The 24,753-nt window shown below is 38.8% G+C and overlaps 2 protein-coding genes and 2 long non-coding RNA genes across 8 annotated transcripts in view; 3 read left to right on the forward strand and 1 right to left on the reverse strand.

Moving 5' to 3' along the window:
• The window catches only part of LOC126370073 (nuclear factor of activated T-cells 5), a 139,617-nt gene that overhangs the window by 48,871 nt on the left and 65,993 nt on the right, over positions 1–24,753 (forward strand). The window contains exon 1 of one of the 5 annotated variants that reach the window (XM_050014755.1): positions 17,760–18,507. The exons of the other annotated variants lie outside the window; for them this stretch is intronic. Within the exon in view, the coding sequence (XP_049870712.1) occupies positions 18,489–18,507 (19 nt within the window). The 5' untranslated portion in view covers positions 17,760–18,488. Of the gene's footprint in view, positions 1–17,759; positions 18,508–24,753 lie in introns of those variants that run through there. 5 annotated transcript variants of the gene reach the window in all.
• Positions 397–2,021, forward strand: LOC126371181 (uncharacterized). The gene is made up of 4 exons (XR_007566978.1): positions 397–908; positions 1,030–1,144; positions 1,253–1,473; positions 1,551–2,021. It is a non-coding gene; the product is annotated as an uncharacterized LOC126371181 (long non-coding RNA).
• Positions 2,174–3,485, reverse strand: LOC126371184 (uncharacterized). The gene is made up of 3 exons (XR_007566980.1): positions 3,407–3,485; positions 3,099–3,274; positions 2,174–2,541 (listed from the first exon to the last, which is right to left on the reverse strand). It is a non-coding gene; the product is annotated as an uncharacterized LOC126371184 (long non-coding RNA).
• On the forward strand, positions 3,606–6,125 carry LOC126370457 (uncharacterized). The gene is made up of 2 exons (XM_050015316.1): positions 3,606–3,897; positions 4,635–6,125. Exons 1-2 carry the CDS (start codon positions 3,711–3,713, stop codon positions 5,906–5,908), a joined length of 1,461 nt encoding a protein of 486 aa, XP_049871273.1. The 5' UTR covers positions 3,606–3,710; the 3' UTR covers positions 5,909–6,125.

Raw genomic sequence — 24,753 nt, forward strand, 5'->3', positions numbered from 1 at the left:
TAACAGGTACCTACTGTTTTGGAAAAATCTGTATTGTGAATCTTCACACATGTGGGTTGTGAGGTGAATTACCAACTTCATCAACCTTGGTGTCAGGGTTATTTTTGACCCGCCAAAGGCTCCTGACAAGGCTTATGTAACTACTTACTTACACCAGTAAGTAGTAACCGGGAACACTGCTTAATGTGACTTCCGAAGCGCGGATCATCTTACTTGCGGGTAATCAGGTGATCAGCTTGTAATGTCCTATAGGGATCACAAAGTGATTCGAACCTGTGACCTCCAGATTGTGAGCAGAACTCTCAACCCCTGGACCACAGAGTTTATCCAGCTCTATTTATAATGTTTTGTGTTACACCTACTACAAAGTATACCTAAATAACATCGTTCGTTGCAATCTGGGGGGCTACCGGCTAAGACGAAGCCGATTCAGATTGGAGCAAATCGAACATCGATTTGATTCTGTCGTACCGCGTAAGCAGCCAAGATGGCGATCCCCGATTCGTGACGTCACATGAAGTTCGGCAAGCCGATTGAACGAATGATTTCAATACTTTTGACACTAAATCGCTACCGCGTAAAAAATCGAAGTTCGGCGCCTGAAGCCGATTCCCATTGGAAGTGTCAGTTGAAGCCGGGCACTTTTCAGTAACCGTGATCAATTTTAATTTCTTATTTTCACTGTTTTTCAACAATATTAGGAGCTATTTACGGTGGGCGACAAATTTTAGGAACATCTTAATCAATATAAAATTGATATCGGCGTGGATTTTCGTGTTTAAATACCTAAATACAGTGTCATGGAGATAGTCGTTTTATGGGCTGCTGCGGAAGAAAATGTCTTCAGAATCTTGAGCAAATCGATTGCAGGATACTTCGAGAGAAAAGCCAGTATATACTTCTCACAGGTACATCTATTTATAACATTATTTCTGACAAGTGGCTCAAGTGTTTACAGAGGAAAAGTTGCTGAACTTACTAGAAGCGATTTTTGTTCATTTCATACTTATCTATTTTGTTTTGTTTCAGAGAGTAGCTACATTAATAATTTTAGATTATCAAAAGATGCATTTCGGACTTTGTATCATGACTTAGGACCATATCTGGAGGTCCAATGCTCTACAACTGTGCAATCGACTTTAAGGTAGGTGGTTACTATATTATGTTATATTTTACCTTATATTTTGATAATTAAAGTTATACTACAACATTACATGAATCCAATATAATATCTGTATGTTATATATTACAGTGACAAATGCCCTCAATCAGCCTGCAATCGTGAGATAATATATCAAGTTTCCTCGGATAAAAACTGAGCATGTAGAAGTCTCCAGAGGTTTTAATGACAAATTTGGATTTCTTGGAGTACTTGGATGCATCCACGGGACACACATTGCCATTACCCAACCTCACAAGTGGGAAGAGGCCTTCTTCAATAGCAAGTATTACCATTCATTGCATGTTATGTTGGTAAGAATCATACCTTTAACTAGCTACATTTGTTTTGATTCTTATGATTGAGTCACTAAAAATATTTTAATTTTCAGGTTTGTGATGGAGATATGTGCATTACATTTGTGATGCATCCAATGGGTGTGTTAGTGCTAGACTGCTCCTCGTCCTCCAGAAGGAACATCTCCTTAATTTAAATATGTTTAAGTTCATTAAGTGGACTTGTGTGGTCCTTAAAATGTAAATTACAAAGTCAGTGTGGTGTAATCGAAAGTGGCAGATTTGTTATTCAATAATACAACAAACCTTTCTTTATTGGCATCAAATAAACTATTTTCATTACGCAGATTTATTTATTTTGTGTTATTACATAATTTGTTTCATTGCACCCCTCTCATTAACCAACCTATCTCTCAAGTAGATACATTTTTCTAATCTTGTGTCCATTATGCTTAATAAAGTAGTTTATCCATCTATCTTTAACTTGTAATAAATAAATCCATTTATTTTGTATAAATACAAGCTTGCGGGGCCTTATTGGACTAGACTATTTGTAATGTGTAATAGTATAGACAAAAAAGCCCTGCGGGGGGTTATAGAAATGTAATCAATTAGAACATACTACAAATATAATATTGTTCCCAATTCTTACTATAATATGGAAATATAAGTTAATTGCATCCAACATCTTCATCAATACACCTACACAAATCTTTTTATTAGATAGTAGTTGGCAAGGAGTGGGTGTATAAATATACTATACACCTCTGCCTACCCCTTCGGGAATAGAAGCGTGATGCTATATTATTTTTGTTTCAAAATAGTTCTTGGTAAAATGATATCTAGTTGCTTTGTCTTTAATGTACTTTAATGTTACCCCTAGACAAACTCACTTAAATAACATGACCAAACTTAAGTATTTAAATTAAACACAACTTCACTTAAATAACATAAATGGAGTACTTATACTTTAGCTTAAATATTTACATACAAGTTTATTGAATACATATGTTTTTACTTAAGTATTTTAACTTAGTTTCTCTAGTGTCTTCGTTCTTGAGAATCGTCATGCTGCTATTCTTTAACCTGTAATAAATAAATCCATTAATTCATATAAAATACATGCGAAATATAAACAGTCACAATATGACAAAGTTTTTATGACGTCTATCGTGTACATTAGTAATAGTCTTTATAGACTAGTTATAATCCTTTAGTTATTACTTTATTTATTTGGGTGATCCCGGCAAGGCAGAAATTTTGTAAAGTGGTCCTTCATGAATTAAAAGTTTAGGAACACTAGCCGACTCTAATGGAATGAAATACAATGTAAAGAAAATATTTTGGAATGTAATAAAGTAGCACATACAAAGGTATAAGGATATTTATTTTTGGCCTTTATTCTTACTATAGTATGGAGTAAAATATGCTGATCAAGGAGGTAAATTTGGGTATATAACATACGTACAATCTTTACGCTACATAGGGATGTAGCGTCCCCGTAGGGATGTAGTGTCCTAACTGCCTACCCCGCCCCCTGGCGGGGTAGGCAGTTAGGGCAGACCACCAAGTGTCGTGAGCCTTATAAACTTCTCCTACTTGCTCCAATTCCATACAATTTTTAATAAGTTTGAGTAAATTACCTTATATTGGTCTTCACCTAACTTCCTCCAGCAGCAGCCGAAGCAACTCTGCATATCCGCGGCCTTGCTATTAGCTTCAGCAGCTGTAGCCAGCCAGCTTGTCGACTGCTGAAACAAGTCGCTCTTCCATGTCTAGCCTCCGACTCTCTAGATCTAGTAGGTAGTAAATCGGTGATCTAGAAAAACAAAAAGATACATTTACAAGTTTCCAACAAACTATTTAAGTTGTTGAACAATGAATAGGTTCATTATGTGACTATTCTTTCTTGACTTGTTTCTTACTACTACTAGATTAATAATTTACTTACATTTCTTTCGTTATTGTTGTTATTGTATAAATTCTGAGAAGATAAAACTGTTGCATTCGGCGCGAATTCAAGTCAGCTGATATATAAGCCGCGCCATTAAAGAAACGAATCGAAAATGGCGTCACTCATCGTTCTCTCTCACTCGCACGCTATTGCTGTCTTTACTCACACACGGGCGTACCGTATACAAAAAAAAAAAATGAATCAGTCTGGTTTTGCTCTTCCGCTGCTACGACGCTCACGACGCTGTTTGTTTCCAAATTCCTAACCCAACTTTTAAGTGCCGTGTTGATACGTGGTCATTATGACGACTTCTGGAAAACGAGGCAAGGTTCTTCGAAGTGATGCACGTGATATTGTTTATAACGTCATCAAATACTTCCAAGAAGAAAAAAATTTGGAACGGTATCATCCGTTTCAATACGCAAACGCTCGCGCCGCCATGGCCACGGGTTTATCTGTTAGCACTATTGTGAAAATAAAAAAAGAAGGTATGTAATATATTTTTCGTATTTAACAAGGGTATGTCATTAGTAACCCGCGGCATGATTTTGTACACAAGTATAGACATTAAATAGTTTTTGTGAAGAAATCTATAATTTACGAGAAATAATAAAATAACCTCAATATTACACGATTGATGTTATTTTTTTTTAAATTCGTCCAGTTAGTGTGGAGCAGGCTAAGATCATACCTAATTCATAAAATAAGACCATGTTGCCTAGATTGAAACGAAAGAAGTCCCGCGGCATATTGTGGAACTAAATTTGACATTTCTTATTTCTTTGCAATAGAGTTCTTTTTCGTGTCTCAAGATGGCCGCCTTTGACGTGCAACGACCTCATCCACGGGACTTCTTTTGTGGCGCGGAGTTCTAGTTTATCGCTAGTTCTTTGTTTTTCTTTTTAAGTTATTTTCGCCTAGCTTTTAGCATGCAAAAGCTCATAGCCCATATAGGCTATCTTCTGTAAAAAACAACTAATGGGAAATATTTTCATTCCATTTTTGAACTAAATCTTTCTTTTGGAAACGAAAATTAAGTTTTAATCTTATAATAAGATTTATAAGTATGTATAATACAAATTATTTCTTTTATAAAAATAAGGAATAAAATATGCTTATAAATAGGTACTTCTTAGATATTCTCGATATGTTACGGCTAATATCCGATGATAACTGCAATGTTCAATGTTTTTATTAATGCTGAGAATTATTTTTGTTTTTTAAGGTCAACTTGCTGAGGAGAAGAAGACAAGAATTCGGACACCCAGCAAAGGGAGACGTGGTCTACATAATACTAGAGTCCCCATTGACAATTTTGATATCTGTGCCATCGGAAATATTGTTAATTCTATTTACGATGTGCGTAAAGAAGTACCCACGTTAAATAAAATATTGGCATCCGCAAAAAAAGACTTAAATTTCAAAGGATCTAAAACAACTTTGAGGCGGATTTTAAAAAATAAACTTGGCTATCGGTTCAAAAAATGCCGTCAAAACAGATCGATTCTTATAGAAAAAGACAATATTAAAGCTTGGCGAGCCCGCTATTTGCGACGCATTAGAGAAAATGATGCATTAGGACCCGATAAAAAACCTGTGATATATATGGATGAAACATGGATTCACGCCCACTATACAGTAAGCAAATGCTGGCAAAGTTCGAGGGATAAGGGTGTTCGAAAAAATGACAGCCCTGGCCAAAGGTGGGTAATAGTTCACGCAGGAAGTGAAAATGGTTTCGTGAGTGGTGCTGGCCTGGTTTTTAAAGCGAAATGTAAAACAGGTGACTACCACGACGAAATGGATGGCCAAAATTTTCTAAAATATTTGAATGAAAAATTAATTCCAAATCTGCCTCCATCATGTATTCTAGTACTAGACAATGCTTCGTATCATTCGATGCAATTGGACAAAGCACCAACAACGGCTACTCGAAAAGATGATGTAAAAAAATTTATGAAGGAACATAATATAACCTACAGAGAGGAATGGACAAAAGCAGAGCTCCTAACAGAGTTAAAGAAACAAATGCCAGAGAAAAAGTATGTAGTGGATGAATTATTAAAATCACACGGACACGAAGTCCTAAGATTGCCCCCATATAACTGTGATTTGAACCCGATTGAGCATATCTGGAATTTGTTAAAACAAAGGGTTGCTGACAAAAATGTGGAACAGCATGAAAACAAAATTGAACAACTAACAAAAGATGCCATCTCATCAATAACAGCTGAAGACTGGAAAAAACAAATCAACCATATTAAAAGAGTAGAAGAAACGTACTGGACACGTGACGTTACGAATGAAACGGAAATAGATGATTTCATTATACGAGTGGGTATGGATAGCAGCGACGATTCATCAAGTGAAACTGATACTTCGGCGGAAGAAAGGGACAGTGAGATGTCTGGGATTGAAGAGATTGATTACGATGACCCCGGTGAAGGGACATCAACGTCTACTAAAACCGGTGATAGGCCATCAACGTCTCAAAATTAATTTGTCTATTTTGATAAATAAATAATAATGTTTCGCTCAAAGCATTGTTTTATATTTACACCTATGTATTCTACATACTTATGTATCTCTTAACAAGCTTGAAACTAATGGGTTTTCGATCCCGGAATATTAATCTTGCTTAAAAAATATTTTTAATAAAATTGAAAAATATCTATTTTTTCGAAATTTCCCGGGAACTAAACCCTAGTATTGCTGACCCTACCATTTGTCTTTGCAAGTACTTAGACGCCATTTTCGATTCGTTTCTTTATTGGCGCGGCTTATAACATAACGTCATTTTTCTTTTTTTTTTTGCGTTTCATTACTTCAGTTGCAAAAGAAAAATCCGTCGTTGCATTTTCCTTTTGTTTTAAACATTTGTAAGACTTTACAAAGTGATTAACTAAAAATATTATCAATTAATAAAAATAACATACAAAATTAGTCCGTATTTTTTAATTTCATAATGATATAAAATATTAAATGTTTACCAAATGTCTCAACGGAACGCAAGACCAAAAGTCATTCGTTCAATCATGCACCCGGCTTTTCGGCGGGAAACGGGAACGGGACAGTTGCTTTCTTCATTGAGTAATCTAAATAATTAATACGAAGTGGTGTTTTGTGGTTAATGATCGCATTAAGTTAGTCGGAAGACATTCGCGAGTGTTATTATATTGGAGTATTCAATAAACAAAGTGTATCTGCCTATTTTCGCTTCGTGCTGGGAAGCCGCTTCATAACTCAAAAGTTTATGCGGACTTTTGAGTTAATTCGTTTGGGGTTCGGAGTAGGAGTCTACTCCGAGGGTGGGGGCTTAGGTTTCATCATCATCACCTTTCATCATTTCATTAATCATCAAGAAAAAAAATACGTCAGACATGGCTGTATGGGCATAGTTCCCTTTGCCTTACCCTTCGGGGAAAACCAAAACAAAAAAAAAAAAAACAATCATGCACCCCTCTAATATGTCTATTATTATCTATGGATTGGGCTTTTTGGCGGGAGGCGGGAACGGGACAGTTGCTTTCTTCATTGAATGATCTAAATAATTAATACGAAGTGGTGTTTTGTGGTTAATGATCGCATTAAGTTAGTCGGAAGACATTCGCGAGTGTTATTATATTGGAGTATTCAATAAACAAAGTGTATCTGCCTATTTTCGCTTCGTGTCAGGAAGCCGCTTCATAACTCAAAAGTTTATGCGGACTTTTGAGTTAATTCGTTTGGGGTTCGGAGTAGAAGTCTACTCCGAGGGTGGGGGCTTAGGTTTCATCATCATCACCTTTCATCATTTCATTAATCATCAAGAAAAAAAATACGTCAGACATGGCTGTATGGGCATAGTTCCCTTTGCCTTACCCTTCGGGGAAAACCAAACCAAAAAAAAATATCTATGGATTGATTTTCATCCAGATTGCAATGAACATCGGAAATTACCCGGTACCAAACGCCGAACTTCGATTTATCTGAATCGTTTTCAAGTCGCCGAAGCTCGGCGAATTAGCCGGTAGGCCCCCTGGGACGCTTGCGCAAATCATACGGTAGATTAAGACATTTTATGGCCGTTGAATAAACTGAGAACTTCATTTAGAAGAAAGGGAAAAAAATACATGTTGCTTCTGTGTTGTAACAAATACACTTTATTGCACCAAAATAAAAAGAAATAATTACAAAACGACTCTTAACTAAGTACATGGCAAATGGCGGCCTTATCGCTTAAAGTGATTTCATGTACTTTTTTTCTTATAGTGAAAACCACGCAAGCGCCTTTTTGTATAATCACATTCGGACATTTGAACAAGACATGAAAATGAGTGGCTGGAAAACTTGCGGCTTCCGAATACATTCCGCTCAGGGACGGCACTGAAAAGTATCAGCGTCCGAAGGACGTAATATACGAACCTGACGACCCGATTACTCTAGCCATAGAGACGGCCAAACAGCTCGCGACACCAAACACTTCAGAACCCCGATACCGACCCCGCCCGCGTGGTCGACGATTTCCCTCATTCAGCGCTTATCGCTATTGATCCACTATAGTCGATTAATTCTTTCAAATATTCTTCCTCAGACGACGTCCTGAGCCGAGGTTCGCGCCCAACTGGGCACCCTCGAGCCTGTTGTCTTAAATTTTGTACCGGGTCAGAGCCCTCAGCGCTCCCCATTTGTCTGGCCAAGTAGTTAATGTCATCTGCGGCAAATGTACAATAAGTCACGTCAAAAAAAAAGGCTGGAAAACTTGAAGCAAAAAAGTCTTCGTCGTGCTTTACCACCTCCTGAGGAGTCAGGTTTTGTGTGCGAATGATGTGGCAAGAAATGCCGCGCTGCTTATAGAGCTCTATAGTCATCGGCGGCGCTGCGGGAACCCGTAGACTAACAAGTGCTGCAACAATCATCTACTGTAGATGCTGTGGCCAATGATGATGATGTTCTGTTAAAAAACCTCCCAATAGACACGCTAGCTTCAATACAAGTAAAAGATTGTGATGTAAACTTTTACTCGAATTATTATTATTTCGTATGGCAGACAAAAATAAAATATCCTGCGTGGATTATATATCCAGCTGAAGCTCGGTAACCAAGTCTCTGCCCCATCCGTCACACAATACAGCTCGGCTATGCCACCTGGGAACCGGTGGTTTACTCGAATTGAAAGAAATTAAACTTTTGTCACACCCAGGAGAACCCAGGACACTTCGTACAAAACACCTCGTTTTACACAGACTACACATTGACGTTATCGTGCATACCGTTAGTGACTTTTGTTTTTCTGTGCTTTATCGCAAATACGTTTTTTTTCCTCAAATATTTAAATAATCTTACATGAACCGCCGCCGCTGAATAATTGCAAATGAAAAGACTGCCGTGATTTCTACTTGTACGGTCACGAGTACTAATATGTATACACTTTGAAACCATGTCACACAAACATTTTTGACAAATTAAATCGTAAGACTCATTAAATGTCAAATATGATAGTGCGACAGGGTTCTAAAGTGGGTACATGATATTGCTTTTAAACGTTGTACCGGGTGAGAGCCTTCAGCGCTCCCCATTTATCCGGCCAAGTAGTTAATGCCACCTGCGGCAAATCCACAACAAGTCACGTTAAAAAATGAAAAAGAAAATGACTGTACTAGTGCTGTCAAGATAAACCACGGGAGTTAAAATGGCCACATCGCAGCTATTCATCTAAGAAAGCAATATTGCTATTTGACATTTGTTTGCATCGCGCACTTACTTTTTTTTGCAATATTGCTTTCTTAGATGAATTGCGACTTGTACAGTTTCAGTGAGTGCCCTCTTAAATTTGTGTTTTTGTTGAATCTAAATAGTTCTCTTAATTGTTTAACGCAGTAATTTATAAACTTAGATCACCTCTTTGTCTTCGTTCTTGTAGAGTGGTCAAATTTAATTCAAGCAGACTGTACTAGAATTTAAAGTCTGTTCGCAATCTACCCACGTAGAATCTGTATTTGCATCCGAGATGTTTATTTAGAGATTTAGAAGAACGGACTTTGAACCTCGCTACCTCGCTATCAGGAGTATTGGTTACTGACATTTCGTAGGTATTCGTTACTTTGTGATGTCATTACGTAGAGCCTTAACCAATGAGGGACTTTTCAATCGGCGTTCCCCAAAAACACGATAGATGGCGTTGTTAAGTTTCTTCTTCGTTTAAACTTCTAATGTTATGGATACCAGACATATGCATCTTTTATCTTTGTATTTGGGTATAAATGATGACCCTTTTTATCACACCAACGTACCATTACAACTTCCACCCATTATTATTCTCATCAAAATAAAGATAAACAATATAGGTAGCACAACATCATTCTATACATGTGATCCAAATTTCAAGCAACAATTAGTTTTTTAATTACATCTTTGAATAATTATGTACCCCAGCAATGAGAAAATAGGTAATTATCACGTTTAAAGTGAACAACTCCATCTATCGTTTGTATGGGGAACGTCGATTTAACAATCAACAGTACAGTGGTAAGAATGTATGCGATTGACATAGTAGTGACCCTAAACAATGGCGCTGATTCAAAAATACATCATCTAATTTTATTTTAAGTTATATCTGTCATTTTCTTATTCGCCGAAAAGGAAAGGGACGGGAGATTGACAACTGTAATTGAACAATTACCATGAAAAATAAATACTAATAGGCGCGCAGCAGGCGAGTCAGCGCGGGCGATTAGTGCGTCTAATTTCAAAATTCGAACATATAAATTAAACTGATAAAAATAAAAAATAACTTTCCGCGCGCTGCCTTCACGATTCAAGTCTAAACTATGTTCGAGGGGGGGTGAGGTAAACCTAGCTCAGATCCTGGTGGGGAGCGGAGAGTTGCCGTTCTAAACGTAGTATTATTCCTTATTCTATGCTAGAGACTTTAAATATGCATAAAACATCCAACTACGACGTAAATTGTTCGTAATGTGTACTTGTATATTACGTAACAGTAACAAGGCATAATATGTACGTGTACGTACTTCAATACAAATGCGTAGGCTGCAAGTACAACGTCTCTGGCTTATCATTATATTATTCTAAGAATCACAATCACAATGAGGAGCTCGGTGGCGCAGCGGTAAACGCGCTCGGTCTGCGATTGTTGAAGTTAAGCAACTTTCACAAAGGCCGGTCATAGGATGGGTGACAACAAAAAAAAAGTTTTCATCTCGAGCTCCTCCGTGCTTCGGAAGGCACGTTAAGCCGTTGGTCCCGGTTGCATTAGCAGTCGTTAATAACCACCAATCCGCACTGGGCCCGCGTGGTGGTTTAAGGCCCGATCTCCCTATCCATGCATAGGGAAGGCCCGTGCCCCAGCAGTGATGAAGAATCACAAGTAAAGAGTAAAAAATTCAAAACCGTTTTGTTTATGTTGTTGGACTTTACAGGCTTGAATCACCTGATTGGCTGGAAAAATTGCTTCCGAGGGCACGTTAAGCCGTTTTGGTCCCGGCTATTAGCCGTTAAACCACAAACGCGCAGTGCAGCATCGTGGTGGAGTACGCTCCCTACCCCCTCCGCTTGATTGACGGGTGGCCTGTGCCCAGCAGTGGGACGTATATAGACTGTTTATGTTCATGTTTGTTGTTCCAAAAAAAAATGTGATTAGCTATATTTATTTGCAGTTGGTAAATTAATCGCAAGCTATGTCCAAGGTAGTACAGTTGGAAGTCGTATGGAGAATTGGAGACAGTATTTTCTCAACGGCAAAGTCGAAACCTTAAACATGATTATTTTTTACGATAGTACGTTATGGCAGGATAATAGAATTGCAAAAGCGGTATATAAAGCGAAAGTTGATGGTAGGGCTGGCAGAGGAAGACCGAGAAGGACTTACGATGACCAAATTGGAGATGTCCTTAGAAAATGTTTAATACGATCTACTCTGAACCGGCGTGCGTGTATGAAGCGATTTTATGTGAGTTTATGTATGTATGTATGTTTTACGGCAGCACGGAACCCTCAGTGCGCGAGTCCGATTCGCACTTGACCGACTTTTCCCGGAATCTTTATTCTGAGCTTATTGTAACTTCTTTTCTTCAGCCTCCCACCAAACTGATAAAAGCAACGTTCCGCGAACTGCCTTCACGATTCAAGTCTAAACTATGTTCGACGGGGGTGAGGTAAACCTAGCTCGGCCGCTGGTGGGGAGCGGAGAGTTGCCTTTCTATACGTAGGAATATTCCTTATTCTATGCTGCGGGTTCAAGGTCTGTTCGAGCAAGACTTTTTAGATTTTTTCTCTTTATAATAAATACGGTATTACGTAGAAACATCAGGTATTGAAGGTAAGGTAAATACCTTGGGTAAATACGGTACTTTGAGCAGATGTAAATGTAAACTCGATATCCCTGTCTGTATACATCAGTCTGTTAGGTAAAGGAAAAAGTTGAACACCTATACTTGATAAGTTATTCAAAGATGTCAGGACAAGCTTGTCATGTCTTCAAGAACACAATCCCGTCTACAGAATATGGAGATCTTACTTATCGATCTTACCAAAACAAAAGACAGTCTCACGAAGTGATTTCGACAAAGTCCCCATCGGGAATCGAACCCGGATCATGAGTCCAGGTCGTGAGCCCAACGCTCTAATCACTAGTAGAAAAGTAAGATGATTCCATGCTTCGGAAGGCACGTTAAGCCGTTGGTCCCGGGCTACTAGCTCAAACACCAACCAACCCACTGTGGAGCAACGTGGTGGAGTATGCGTACCTCCTCGGGTTGATTGAGGGAATGCCTGTGCCCAACAGTAGGACGAACATAGGTTGGTTATTTATTTATTTTATTTTGGGAAAACCAACAGTTATAAAATACAGAAAGTAGACAACAAACATAACATTTGAAAATTTTAAGGTTACACGGTTATTATCATAATTAAAACACATAATAACGGGTTCTTACCGCGTCATCCCGTGATCATGGCATTTGCAACAGTGTCGAAATATCGGGAGTCTCATAATCCTATTTTAAACGCGGTAAAACCCGTTATTATGTGTTTTAGTTGAAAACTAATTACAGGTTTCCACTGATAACCCTAAACTAGTTAATATGATATCAGAGAGTTGTGCACAGGCAAATTAAAGTTAGAAGAGAGAAAATAAAAAGAAGATTAGGTGTCAAAAAACCTCTGACTGAGTAATCTCCTCGCCGCTGCAGAACCGGTGTTAAACAAATCAAGATCAACTTCCTTACATAGTTTATTGAAATTATTACTTGCTCGCTACACAAAGGTCACATAACATAAGCTCACGACCATATTCCTAATTGGGGTAGTCAGAGGCACATCCATCGCAAGATGAACTGAGTACACACACCGGCACAGATAAGTTTCCAACTAGTCAAATCAGTTACTTTTTACTAAACGGTATAAAAATCTATGGTATTTGTATGAAAAAGCAACCTGTGACGTCATAGAAAAACGTGACGAAATGTCGCATTTATAATTAAATTTTTCATTGTTAAAATTCATAAATAAGTTAAATAGAATAAAGAAAACGTTTTTTGACACTTTTACATCTGCCTTTATTTAGTCATTAGAATTTCATAATTTATCTTTGACTTAGGAAACTATCAAAATCCATTATACAACATACTGGGTGTTAGTGACATCGTAACGAATACTGAGGGGGTTGATTCAGACCATGATTCTGAGTTAAAATCAAGTGGAATTTTCCGTCGCAAAATTCATGATTTTTTTTTAGTTTTTTTAAATTATTTTCAATTCTATACTTTTGCGATGGAAAATTCCACTTGATATTAACTCAGAATAATCAGATGAATCATCCCTCTCAGTATTCGTTACGATGACACTTACACCCCGTACAAGTACATACGGTAGCCATATAAGTAGGTATAGGTGTTAGTGACACCGTAACGAATACTGAGGGGGATGGTTCAGACCATGATTCTGAGTTGATATCAAGTGGAATTTCGTGTCAAAAAATTCATGAAAATTTTTCTTTTCTTTTTAATTATTTTCCAATCCATACTTTTGCGACGGAAATTTCTACTTGATATCAACTCAGAATCATGGCCTGAACCACCCCTTAAAGTTTTCGTTAAGATGTCACTAACACCCTGTATAGTGCTTTCAATTGACAACATTTCAAATTTTTAAGCCGTGGTTTTTTTGTGCTATTTCGAAAGTACTTGTTTAAATAGAAGACACATATTTTTTTCTTTTCAAGATTTTTCCACTAGAAGTTACAAAAAATATTTTTTGAAAATTGGATTCTGCCATTGATAGAATGAAGGCAGTATAATGTAATGTACCTTTGCATGCGTATTTAAAACAAGTCGCAAACATATATATATATAATTTTTATGTAAAGGTCTGAACTTATTATGCCTTCCTCTTCTGACCTCGTGGATTTTTCAATATATTTCTATTATTACTGAATTAAAAAATCTGAAAAAATGTGTTTTGTGTAAATCATAGAAATGTCTCGAAATGGTTTTCGATTTAAGGCACCTTAGTAAAAATGAAATGTTGTCAATTAAGGCGTATATTTATTAAATACTTACTATTTATGTATTTGCCGCAGGATAATCGTTATGACAGCACTGGCCGTGAACGAACGGCATTGACTAAAGAATGCATAGTTTACCCGGCTGAATTAAAAAGTCGTTTAATTTATTATAAATGCAAGGAAATAAAGTGATTCTTGTGAAATCGCGCTAACATGAGAACGGGCGCTATGACGTAGGTATTCCACGGTAAATGGTTCTGTGGGAGATAAGTTTATCAACAGGTTTTCCTTATTGTTTTAATATGATGCTGTTGTTTTAATATACTGGGTTTTGCTTCAGCTCGTGTACAGTCATGAGCAATATAATGTACCCACTTTAGGACTCTGTCACACTAACATATTTGACATTTAGTGAGACTTACAGTTCAATTTGTCAAAAAAGTTAATGTAACATGGTACCAAAGTGTATATATACATACTAATGCTCGTGACCGTACCTATAGATATGGCTCGTCTAACGACTACAAACTTACATAATTAAATAGTAACTAGCCGGAATCGGATTATTCTATCATGTCAGGGTTACTATTGAGCCGCCAAAGGCCCCATGGCTCATATCGACTACATACTTACATCAGTAAGTAGTAATCGAGACCAACGGCTTAACACGTTGACAGTCCCCGAGAACCTCTGTGGTCCAGTGGTTGAGCGTTGGGCTCACGATCCGGAGGTCTTGGGTTCGATTCCCGATGGGGACATTTCACAAAAATTACATTGTGGTCCCTAGTTTGGTTAGGACATTACAGGCTGATCACCTGATTGTCCGAAAGTAAGATGATCCACGGTTACTACTTACTGAGTAAATAAGAAGTCGTTACATGAGCTATGTCGGCGGCTCAATAGTAACCCTGACACCAGGGTTGATGAGGTTGGTACGCCACCTCACAACCCACACGTTAGAAGAAGAAGTCCCCATACAAAATGTTTTGACTTCCTTGTAAGTCCCGCATATTACTTCAACCTTTGCTAAGTTACCAGGGATCCAAGTGAAGCACTCGCCCTCAGTGCGTACCTGATCGTTTCTTAGTGACCCATATACATATGGGTCACGGACGTATGGAGCTAGTTCGTCATGACCCGTATATGGATCACTGGACTGTCAACGTGTTAACGTGCCTTCTTATGCACGGATAGTCTTACTTTCAGACAATCGGGTTACCAGCCAGCAATATCCTAATCAAACTAGGGATCCGGATATTGGCCCCTGTAGTGAATCACTGGACCCTGGAGGCCCTTAGTATTAGTATAGAATAAGTAATACTACGTACAGAACGGCGACTCTCCGCTCCCCACCAGCGGCTGACCTAGGTTTACCTCACCCCCCTCGGTCTTACTTTAGTCCATCGTATAATCAGACATCACACACACAGATGCGCGTGTACGATAACGTCAATGTGTGGTGTCTGTGTAAGACGAGGTGTTTTGAATGAAATGTCCGGGGCGTGGTATTAATAGTTCCCTCAATCAGCGCTTATCGCTATCGACCCACTAGGGGCGATTAATTCTTTCAAATATTTTTCTCCTCAGACGACGCCCTGAGCCGAGGTTCGCGCCCAACTGGGCACTCTCAGGCCTATTGTCTTAAACGTTGTACCGAGTGAGAGCCTTCAGCGCTTCCATTTGTCCGGCCAAGTAGTTAATGCCATCTGCGACAAATCTACAATAAGTCACGTCAAACAAGAAAAAAGGGTATTAGTAGTAATAGTGTCGCGACAACACCGCTGCAGCGCCACATATTAAGACATCGCTCTTAAAGCTGCATCACATGATTCATATACCTACTTATTTTGTACTTTAAACCCAAGGGTCTCGTGAGGGAGAGGCACGGGCAGATGACTAAGTTCAGGTCACAATGTCCTGAGTCAGTTCAGTTCAAATGCCCTTAAAACAGGGTTGTGAAGGCCGTCTGCGACGTAAGTGAGATGAATGGCCGCCGACTGCCAATCGGCGGTCTTCTAGGAAACGAACGTAGCTCGTACCTTTGATAATAATACGCCGGCTACGTCATCGGCTTGTGGTTTTCATTGCGGGCATGACCACTTTTGTATTGTTGCGAAATATTTTTAATTATATACAGGGTTTTAGTGACACCGTAACGAATACTAAGAGGGAGGATTCGGACCATGATTCTGAATTAACATCAACTAGATATTTCCGTCGCAAAATTCATGATTTCTGTTGTATTTTTTTTTTTTTTTTTCAATTATTTTCAATTCTATTGTTTTTCGATTGTAAATTCTGCTGAAAGCTGCAAGAAAAACGCCAGCTTAGGACCCGTATCTTTTTAAAAAAATATATCATCATCATCATTGGCTTTATGCGTCTGTTTCAGACGATTGCCTCAATTGCCTCGATTGCCTCGATTTATGACGTCATTGCCTCGAAGAAATTCACTTTCTTTCATGGCTGTGCAAGCCAATCCTAGAGCGGCAAACTCTACCACTCACATATACACAACAGAAATGGCCTATAGGTACGTTCGTCCCACTGCTGGGCACAGGCCTCCTCTCATTCAACCGGACGGGAAATTTTGCAAAAATATCCAAAAAAAATACGTTAATAATGTTCTGAATTTCACCCTTTCAGGAATACGCCAATCTGAATGTTTTCAATGCGTTTTCTGATATGTGCAGTTGAACAGAGAAAACTCAAGAGAAAGTCAAATGACAAAGATAATACGCCACTAAACTTATACAAGAATATTAAAATGAAGCTAGAAATAACCTTTGATAAATAGCCCGTTTGTTTGATACGAGTTTTTTTTTTTAATATTTAAATATGCAAATGTTTTGAATACTCAAAGCTTAACTAGTTAGAACCAGATATCAGATGAATAGTTTGCCTCGCTAAGTATATTGGCGATTAACTATTTAGTTTAAGTTTGACGTCAATGATTTTGATAAGTATTTAAATAATGCAATAGTAGTCCTTGTGTCAAGGTTTTAAGGCATTTGAAATGCGTTAACCAACAGATATTTTGAGCATCTAAAGTTTTATTATTTACACACACCTTTTCGCTTCTAATTTTAAATAATCCTACATTAAAATGAAGTGCCATGCCATAACATAATCTCACGATTATAATATTTCCAATTGAGTTAGTTAGATGCACATCCATCGCAAGATAAAAAAATGATAATTGATGTAAACATCTATCTACTAAGGGTGGTATTAATAAACTAATCTCAGCTGAGACTGCCCTCAAGATCACGCTCAAGTTTCTGTTTTTATATGAGAACTGTCATATTGACATGATCTTGAGAGCAGTCTCGATGCTGAGATTAGTTTATTAATACCACCCTTAGTGTTCTAATTGTGAATGTGTTTTATAAGCCATTGTATATTTATAACGCAATGGGCAACCTTTCTAATTTTTTTTTTTTTTTTTTTTTTTTGACGTGACTTATTGTAGATTTGCCGCAGATGGCATTAACTACTTGGCCGGATAACCTTTCTAATCTAATCTAATCTAGCCTACTAGATCCCACTACTGGGCAAAGGCCTCCCCATCCTCTTTCCATTTTTTGCGATCCTGTGCGTATTCCGGCCAGTCCCTCCGGCATGCGTCCAAGTCATCACTTTCGAAGTCTGCCACGATCCAACCTTTATGTTATAAATAACAAATGAATAAATAAATAAATATTTAAATTAAACGAAATTATTTTAAATTAATTTAGACTGGCTTCTATTTTCTAATAACACAAGCTCATGATTATAATCCAATTGGGATAGTCAGAGGTACTTACATCCATCATAAGATGAACTAGGTACCCACGCCTCACCGAGCTTTCTGTTAGACCAACGTGATAGGTGGTGAGCCGTATCACCGTCAATTTTGTTAGTAGTCTATTTTCTACATTAGCATTTTATAATTCATCTCAGACCCAGTCAAATTCTTTTTTATTTCGAATTTAATATGTTTATTCAGTTGGTAACATAGTTACACTTGAATCGTCATTTTTTACATAACGAACGTCTCATCCGCCTAAAACAACTACAGCTTCTGACAACCTATATAGCCGGGGAAAAGTAACTGCTACAAAAACCTCGGCAACGTCATCTAACCTTTTGCTACACCCCGGACACTTCATACAAACAACCTCATTTTACACAGACGCCACACATTGACGTTATCGTACACCCGCAACTGTCTGTGTGACGTCTGACGTCATATGATTCAAGTCTAAACTATGTTCGAGGGGGGTGAGGTAAACCTAGCTCAGCCGCTGGTGGGGTGCGGAGAGTTGCCGTTCTATACGTAGTATTATTTATTCCTTATTCTATGCTATTGCTCTTGTATTAGATTTTTTTAAGCTACCCCATCTGCATTCAATTAAATTAATACACTGTTTACTTCACTTCGCGTGTTGTCAGTTTACCTTTTGCATTCGTGGAGTGAGGATGCACATATCTCACTGCGGACTACTTATAAGAAACAGTGATTTTTCCACATTTTTCCGCCATTTTGAGTGACTTTTCGGAGTGTTTTTTAATGTTGAGTGTGTGAGGATTTCTTTAATGCTGGATTTGAATTTTGGTAAGTCTTAACAAGTAATGTAAGGGGCATGTCTAACTGCGCACTTTCGTAATATCGAGCCGGCTGAGGAACGAGTTCTCCTTAAAACGTTTTTTTTAACCTTTGATGGGTTTGTTCTTGGCCCCAGACTTGCTCGAAGGCATTGACGACGCTAAGATGGAGCGCGCCCAGAAGGTGCCTGTTCACTCTGGCCTTGAAAGCACTCTTGTTATATGCATTCTGAAATGCAGAAGACGGCAAAGAATTCCACTCCCTTCCATTTATTTATTTTCCTTTAGAAAATTAATGTACAAATGTACTTAACACAAGATTTAGAGTGACATATTTCTACAAAGCCTTAAATAAACCAAACAAGTAAAAAGCAATGGGAATAGAAATTAAAATACTCTTTATTTGCCTTTGAAAAGGGTATATCAGCGTCGTGCCGACTAGGAGTCGAAGTGGTCGCCATGGCCGAAACCGGTCGAAGAGATCATCATCATCATCATCATCATATCAATAGGCTCGCCCCCTATTACATGGAACTTTAACATAGCTGTCGAGAAACTGTATTATTATTATACCTCTGCCTACTCCTTTAGGGATACAGACGCATTGTTGTTATGTTAAATGAAAAGTAAACAAGAGTGACTGCAACTGACAATGTGGTCCCCAAAGTGAAAATAACATTGAAGAACATTGAATAAAGATTCCTCTTTTTATTTTATGTCTCTCATTATTTATTTTATTTATTTATGGAAATAAATAAAAAAATAAAACATAACATAGCATCACGCCTGCTTCCCGGGGTTCTCAGAGGTGTATTGTATAACACCCGCTCCTCGCCAGCTATGTTTAAATTCCATGTTATAGGGAACAAGCCTATTGACATTAACACGTTGACAGTCCATTGATCCATATACGGGTCATGGCGGACTAGCTCCATACGTCCGTGACCCATATATGGGTCACTAAGAAACGACGTACGCACTAAGTGCGGGTTCTCCACTTGGATTCCGGGTAACTTAGCAAAGGTTGAAGTAATATGCGGGACTTACAAGGAAGTCAAAACAATTTGCATGGGGACTGTCAACGTGTTAACCAAAAATTCAAAAATTCAAAAATTGCAAAAATGCAAAAATTCTGGAAACCACGTGATATATTGATCTATGATCCAAACATGAAATCAAAGTTTAGAGCCACAGCCGGAAGGCGAACTCCTGGTCAAATATACTCGAACCAAAAAAAAATCTATATTTTTTTTATATCAATGCCACTGTGAATTGTCTCCGGCCAAGTAAAAAATGCCATTTGCGCCAAATATACAATAAGTCACGTCACGAAAAAAAAACTATCGATTGTCACAATCGTTTGCAACTTGGCTAAGCCTCCAGTACCATTTTACCAACAGCCTCAAAGAATTTGTAATTCCACATTAAATCATGTTTATACCTACGTCAGTGCGTGCCCGCATGTAGTAATAACTCTGTCTAGATTTGTATTTATGTATACTACTAGCTCCTGCACGCGGCTTCGCTCGCGTTTAATTCGGGGTAACTCGGTTCCCCTTTTCGAATGTAGCAATTTTTAGCTTTTTAGTTTGAAAATGCGAAAAACCCCATATAAAATTTCACCCCAGGTTAGGGGCAGATTTCCTCAAAAAAAATATGCACGATTTTTTTGTTAGTCATTAATAGTTCGCATACCAATTGTTAGCCTTCTACCTTTAAAATTGCCGAATGCTCCATACAAACATCCACCAACACCTCCCGTTTTAAGGAAGTGGGGGTTATATAGAGACAAAAATTTAAACTTAAAATAACACGTGAATTCATCGCTCCGTTTTACCGTGAAAGACGGAACAAACAGACACACACACACATACACTTTCCCATTCAGTATCTATGTAGCCGAGTTTTTCATTTTCCTCGAAAACGCCATAAAAAACAATATTGGACTGTTTTCCTTATGCCGAGTCCCTTATAACGTGTATATGTACTTAGTATCAATAACAGTTGATATACAACAAGTATTTTTATATCTTTACACTTATTATTTGGCGCTCTTTGATTTCTTAACGTCGATTATCGTCGCTTTCGGCACACACATTTAAATTTATTTTAAGTTATACCTGTCATTTTCTTATCCGCCGAAAAGGAAAGGGACGGCTAATCCACAGGCATAAAATTTATGGAACATACGTCAATTTTAGGCAGAAATTTAAAAAACCCTTCCAATATTTTATGTTGGCCAATAACCTGACAATTAAGTTGACAGCACACGTCAAACGTATAGCATATGTGCGAGATGCCTATTTTATTCGCCCGGGTTATTCTTTCATTTGAACGTTAACAGTTGTTATTCATCCGTCCCTTTACTTTTCGGCTTATAAGAAAATGACGCGTATAACTTAAAATACAATTAGGAGGTGTCTGCAGGAATCCGGGCTAATGTCGACCTTGGGAGGTTACCTATAGTCAAACAACGTAAGCGTCTTTTTGAAAAATTACATTTGGATGTGTTTTTTTGTCTCCCCATGTGTTCGGCGAAGCAGTATGGGCAAAAAACCATTTCGATTTCTAGGCCGATTTCGATCAGCCTTTAACCTTCAGTGAAACATGAAATAAAGAAAAAATGTGTAAGTTTCCTCCACCCATTCTTTACTTGTGTCATCATAAAGTTCTTAATCACCCTAAGTCAGATATTACACTTCCTAATCACTCCTGGGATTACCAATATTAGCATAACTTGTACTAGTTGTACCTATTCCGCGAATCCCTTTGACGTAGCCATAGCCATTGTCCTTCGCAGGTCATCATTGCAAAACGACCCTAATTGTAGAGTAATTAGGCATAGCTTTGTAAACAAATCGCGTGATATTGTGTAATTCATTCGTAGTTCGAGGTGAACTTGTATGGTCCTAGTGTTAGCTTTTATTTATTTATAAACAGTAATAGTCACTGTTTGGTCCCTGACCAAACAGCGTCAGGATTAGCAGAACGTAGTGGGTAGCTCATTGGGACGGGCTAACCTATAAAATGCTACTTAGGTTCTATGACGATCTTGTGACGTAGCGAGTAGGCGCCGCTACTTCAAAAGCGCACCCCTGATGCCGGGCAGCAGCGGTATCAGTACTGGTTGGAGGCCGAGGAAATGGATTCTGGTAGGGCTTTAGCTAGAACATCACCGATTGAGAAATTGGTCGGTGTACTGCGGAACGGAAGGCGATTGGGGCAACCACCGTTCTATACGCCCTATCTATGGAGTAATGGCGATTACTCCACCGACAAGAGCGCAGCTCTTAAATAAAGAGAGAGAGAATAGTCACTACCGTCCTGTGGTTCTCCGGCTTGCTTCTTAAACGGGGAGCGCCCCGGTTCGATCCCCGACACCGGACTTGCTCCAATGAGTTATCAATTTATCTTAAGTGCAGTTTTCACTAACACAGTTGGCTCGACCATTATAGCTCGCGATACTGCTCACCACCTATCACGTTGTCCTAACAGACAGCTCGGTGAGGTGTATGTGTACGGTCACGAGCATTAATATGTATACACTTTGGTACCATGCAACATTAACTTTTTTGACAAATTGAACTGTAAGTCACACTAAATGTCAAATATGTTAGTGCGACAGAGTCCTAAAGTGGGTACATTATATTGCTCATGACTGTAATCAGATCATCTTACGATGGATGTGCCTCTGACTACCCAAATTGGGATATAGTCGTCAGCTTACGTTATACAGTAGAACACTTAGATCAGTCGCACTATAAACGCGTTTTCGTAAGAATCTGCATGGTACCAAAGTATTTATAAATATGATAATGGCAATTTATGTTATACATAGTAACCGTACATTTTGTACCTCCACCAACCAGCAGTAGAACCATATGATGGAGTATGCTCCATACCCTTTCCGGTTGATTGAGGAGAGGCTTGTGCCTAGCAGTGGGTCGTATATAGGCTGTTCATGTTCGTTAAAAGGATTCGCGGAATAGGTACAATTAGTACAAGTTATGGTAATATTGGTAATCACATGAGTGATTGAGGTTGGTAATGCACCTCACAACCCACACAATAGAAGATGTTCCCAAATCTACGGTTGAGGCATGGTCCGCGGAATCTATTTTTTTATATACCCAAGAGTCGCACTAATATAATGAGGCAAGATCCCGTTACCACCGCTCTAAATATATTAAATGAGGTTGCCAAGGAAATAGACCTGTTCAATTGTTCATTGGCGAAGTTCGCAGAGGCTATAATTAAAATTGTAATTGATACTATTGTACTACTATTGTACTTGATAGTGGCCCACTAAACATGTTTAAAGACCCTTACGCAAGCCACCCTAAGTTTAGTATCTAGGTATATAGTATAATACTGTAAATATCACCACCCCTTATCTCTCCATCTTAGGACTTCGTATCAACAGTGGCTGCAAGTTGTCTTTGATTACTTGTGGCTCTGCCCACCCCATTTGGGATTACGGGCGTGAGTTTATGTATGTATGTATATTGAAATAATAATTTAAGTTTATATTAACTTACGTGTCTTAGTTACCGCCTTGGGCATAGGTATGCCTTTAAGGTAACTTATAGTTGTAATTATTAGATAAATAAATGTTTATGGGATGGTTTATGAACACAGACAGTCAATATCAGGTAGGTAGGTGGGAAAAGCGACTAGCTCCCCGAAAACTAGCAGTCCACTTTTGCTTCTCTTTTATCCGCACTCCAGCTAAAAAAAAACCCTTAATCCAATTTTGAAACGTTATAAATAAAGTTCCGTCTGAAAGTTTCAAAATACGAAACCTGACACTTCCGCATCCGCTCGCAGTGTGGCCACACTCACGGGAAACTGACAACTTTACGATTATGTCACTTGTATCTTGTAGTAAAGTGTGTTATAACGCGGTTGTTGGCAATATGCTCTTGATGTATCTTGATGTAGTTACTGTTTAAGCATAAACTAAACACTGATACTGCTTATTCTTCTTCTTCTATCGTGTGGGTTGTGAGTTGGATTACCAAACCTAATCAACCCTGGTGTCAGTACTATTGAGCTGCCAAAGACCCCTGACATGACTCATGTAACCACTACGTACTTATATCAGTAAGTAGTAACCGGGACCAACGGCTTAACGTGCCTTCCGAAGCACGGATCGTCTTACTTTCGGACAATCAGGTGATCAGCCTGTAATGATTCTTGTGATATTTCCCCACCGGGATTCGAACCCGGGACGTCCGGATCGTGAGCCCAACGCTCAACTACTGGACCACGGAGGCCGTTGATACTGCTTATAGAATGGTCTCTCCGCCCCGCACCAATTCGTATTCGTATGCCGACGCCACCCCCTCTTGAGTCTTAATCAAAATGGTCGTGAGCTGCTAAGGAGTAAGGGGCGCGTGGATTTTGTCTCGCTCGCACTCATGCATTAGGCGGGACGCGGTATTAATGAGATATTTGTAAGGAGTGCAATGAATTCCGGCTCGAGACTCTCTCCCTATTACATGGAACTTACATTGGGAGTTGGTGTGTATACTATACACCTCTGCCTACCCCTTTGGCGTGTTGCTATGTTGCGTTATGTTTCATCATCATCAGCCGTACGACGCCCACTGCTGGGCATAGGTCTCCCCCAAGGATCTCCACGACGATCGGTCCTGCGCTGCCCGTTATGTTTATTGCTTAACTTTTTCTACGTTTCTAGCTTTCAAAGGTACACGGGTATGTTATTAGTTTGTTCAAATCGCCAGAGGTACGGAGGTAATTACACCTTGATTACGAGAGGGACGGTCCTTCCCTAGACACCTCACAACAAATAGCCGTAGCCAGTACTCAGCTTGGAATTGTATTGACTTGACTGAACTGGGCTAATGCTGCCGGTAGTAATAAAAAAAACAGAAGAAGTTTTTTTAATTAAAACACAATACATATTGGTGCGATTACTCCACCGACTGAGGAGCTCGGTGGCGCAGCGGTAAACGCGCTCTTTAAGCAACTTTCGCAAAGGCCGATCATGGGATGGGTGACCACAAAAAAAAAAGTTTTCATCTCGAGCTCCTCCGTGCTTCGGAAGGCACGTTAAGCCGTTGGTCCCGGCTGCTTTAGCAGTCGTTAATAAGCATCAATCCGCACTGGACCCGCGTGATGGTTTAAGGCCCGATCTCCCTATCCATCCACAGGGAAGGCCCGTGCCCCAGCAGTGGAGATGTTAATGGGCTGATGATGACTCCACCGACAAGAGAGCGCAGCTCTTAAATAA

The sequence above is a fragment of the Pectinophora gossypiella genome, chromosome 1 (genome assembly GCF_024362695.1).
Source record: "Pectinophora gossypiella chromosome 1, ilPecGoss1.1, whole genome shotgun sequence".
In the NCBI taxonomy this organism is placed as follows: Eukaryota; Metazoa; Arthropoda; class Insecta; order Lepidoptera; family Gelechiidae; genus Pectinophora; species Pectinophora gossypiella.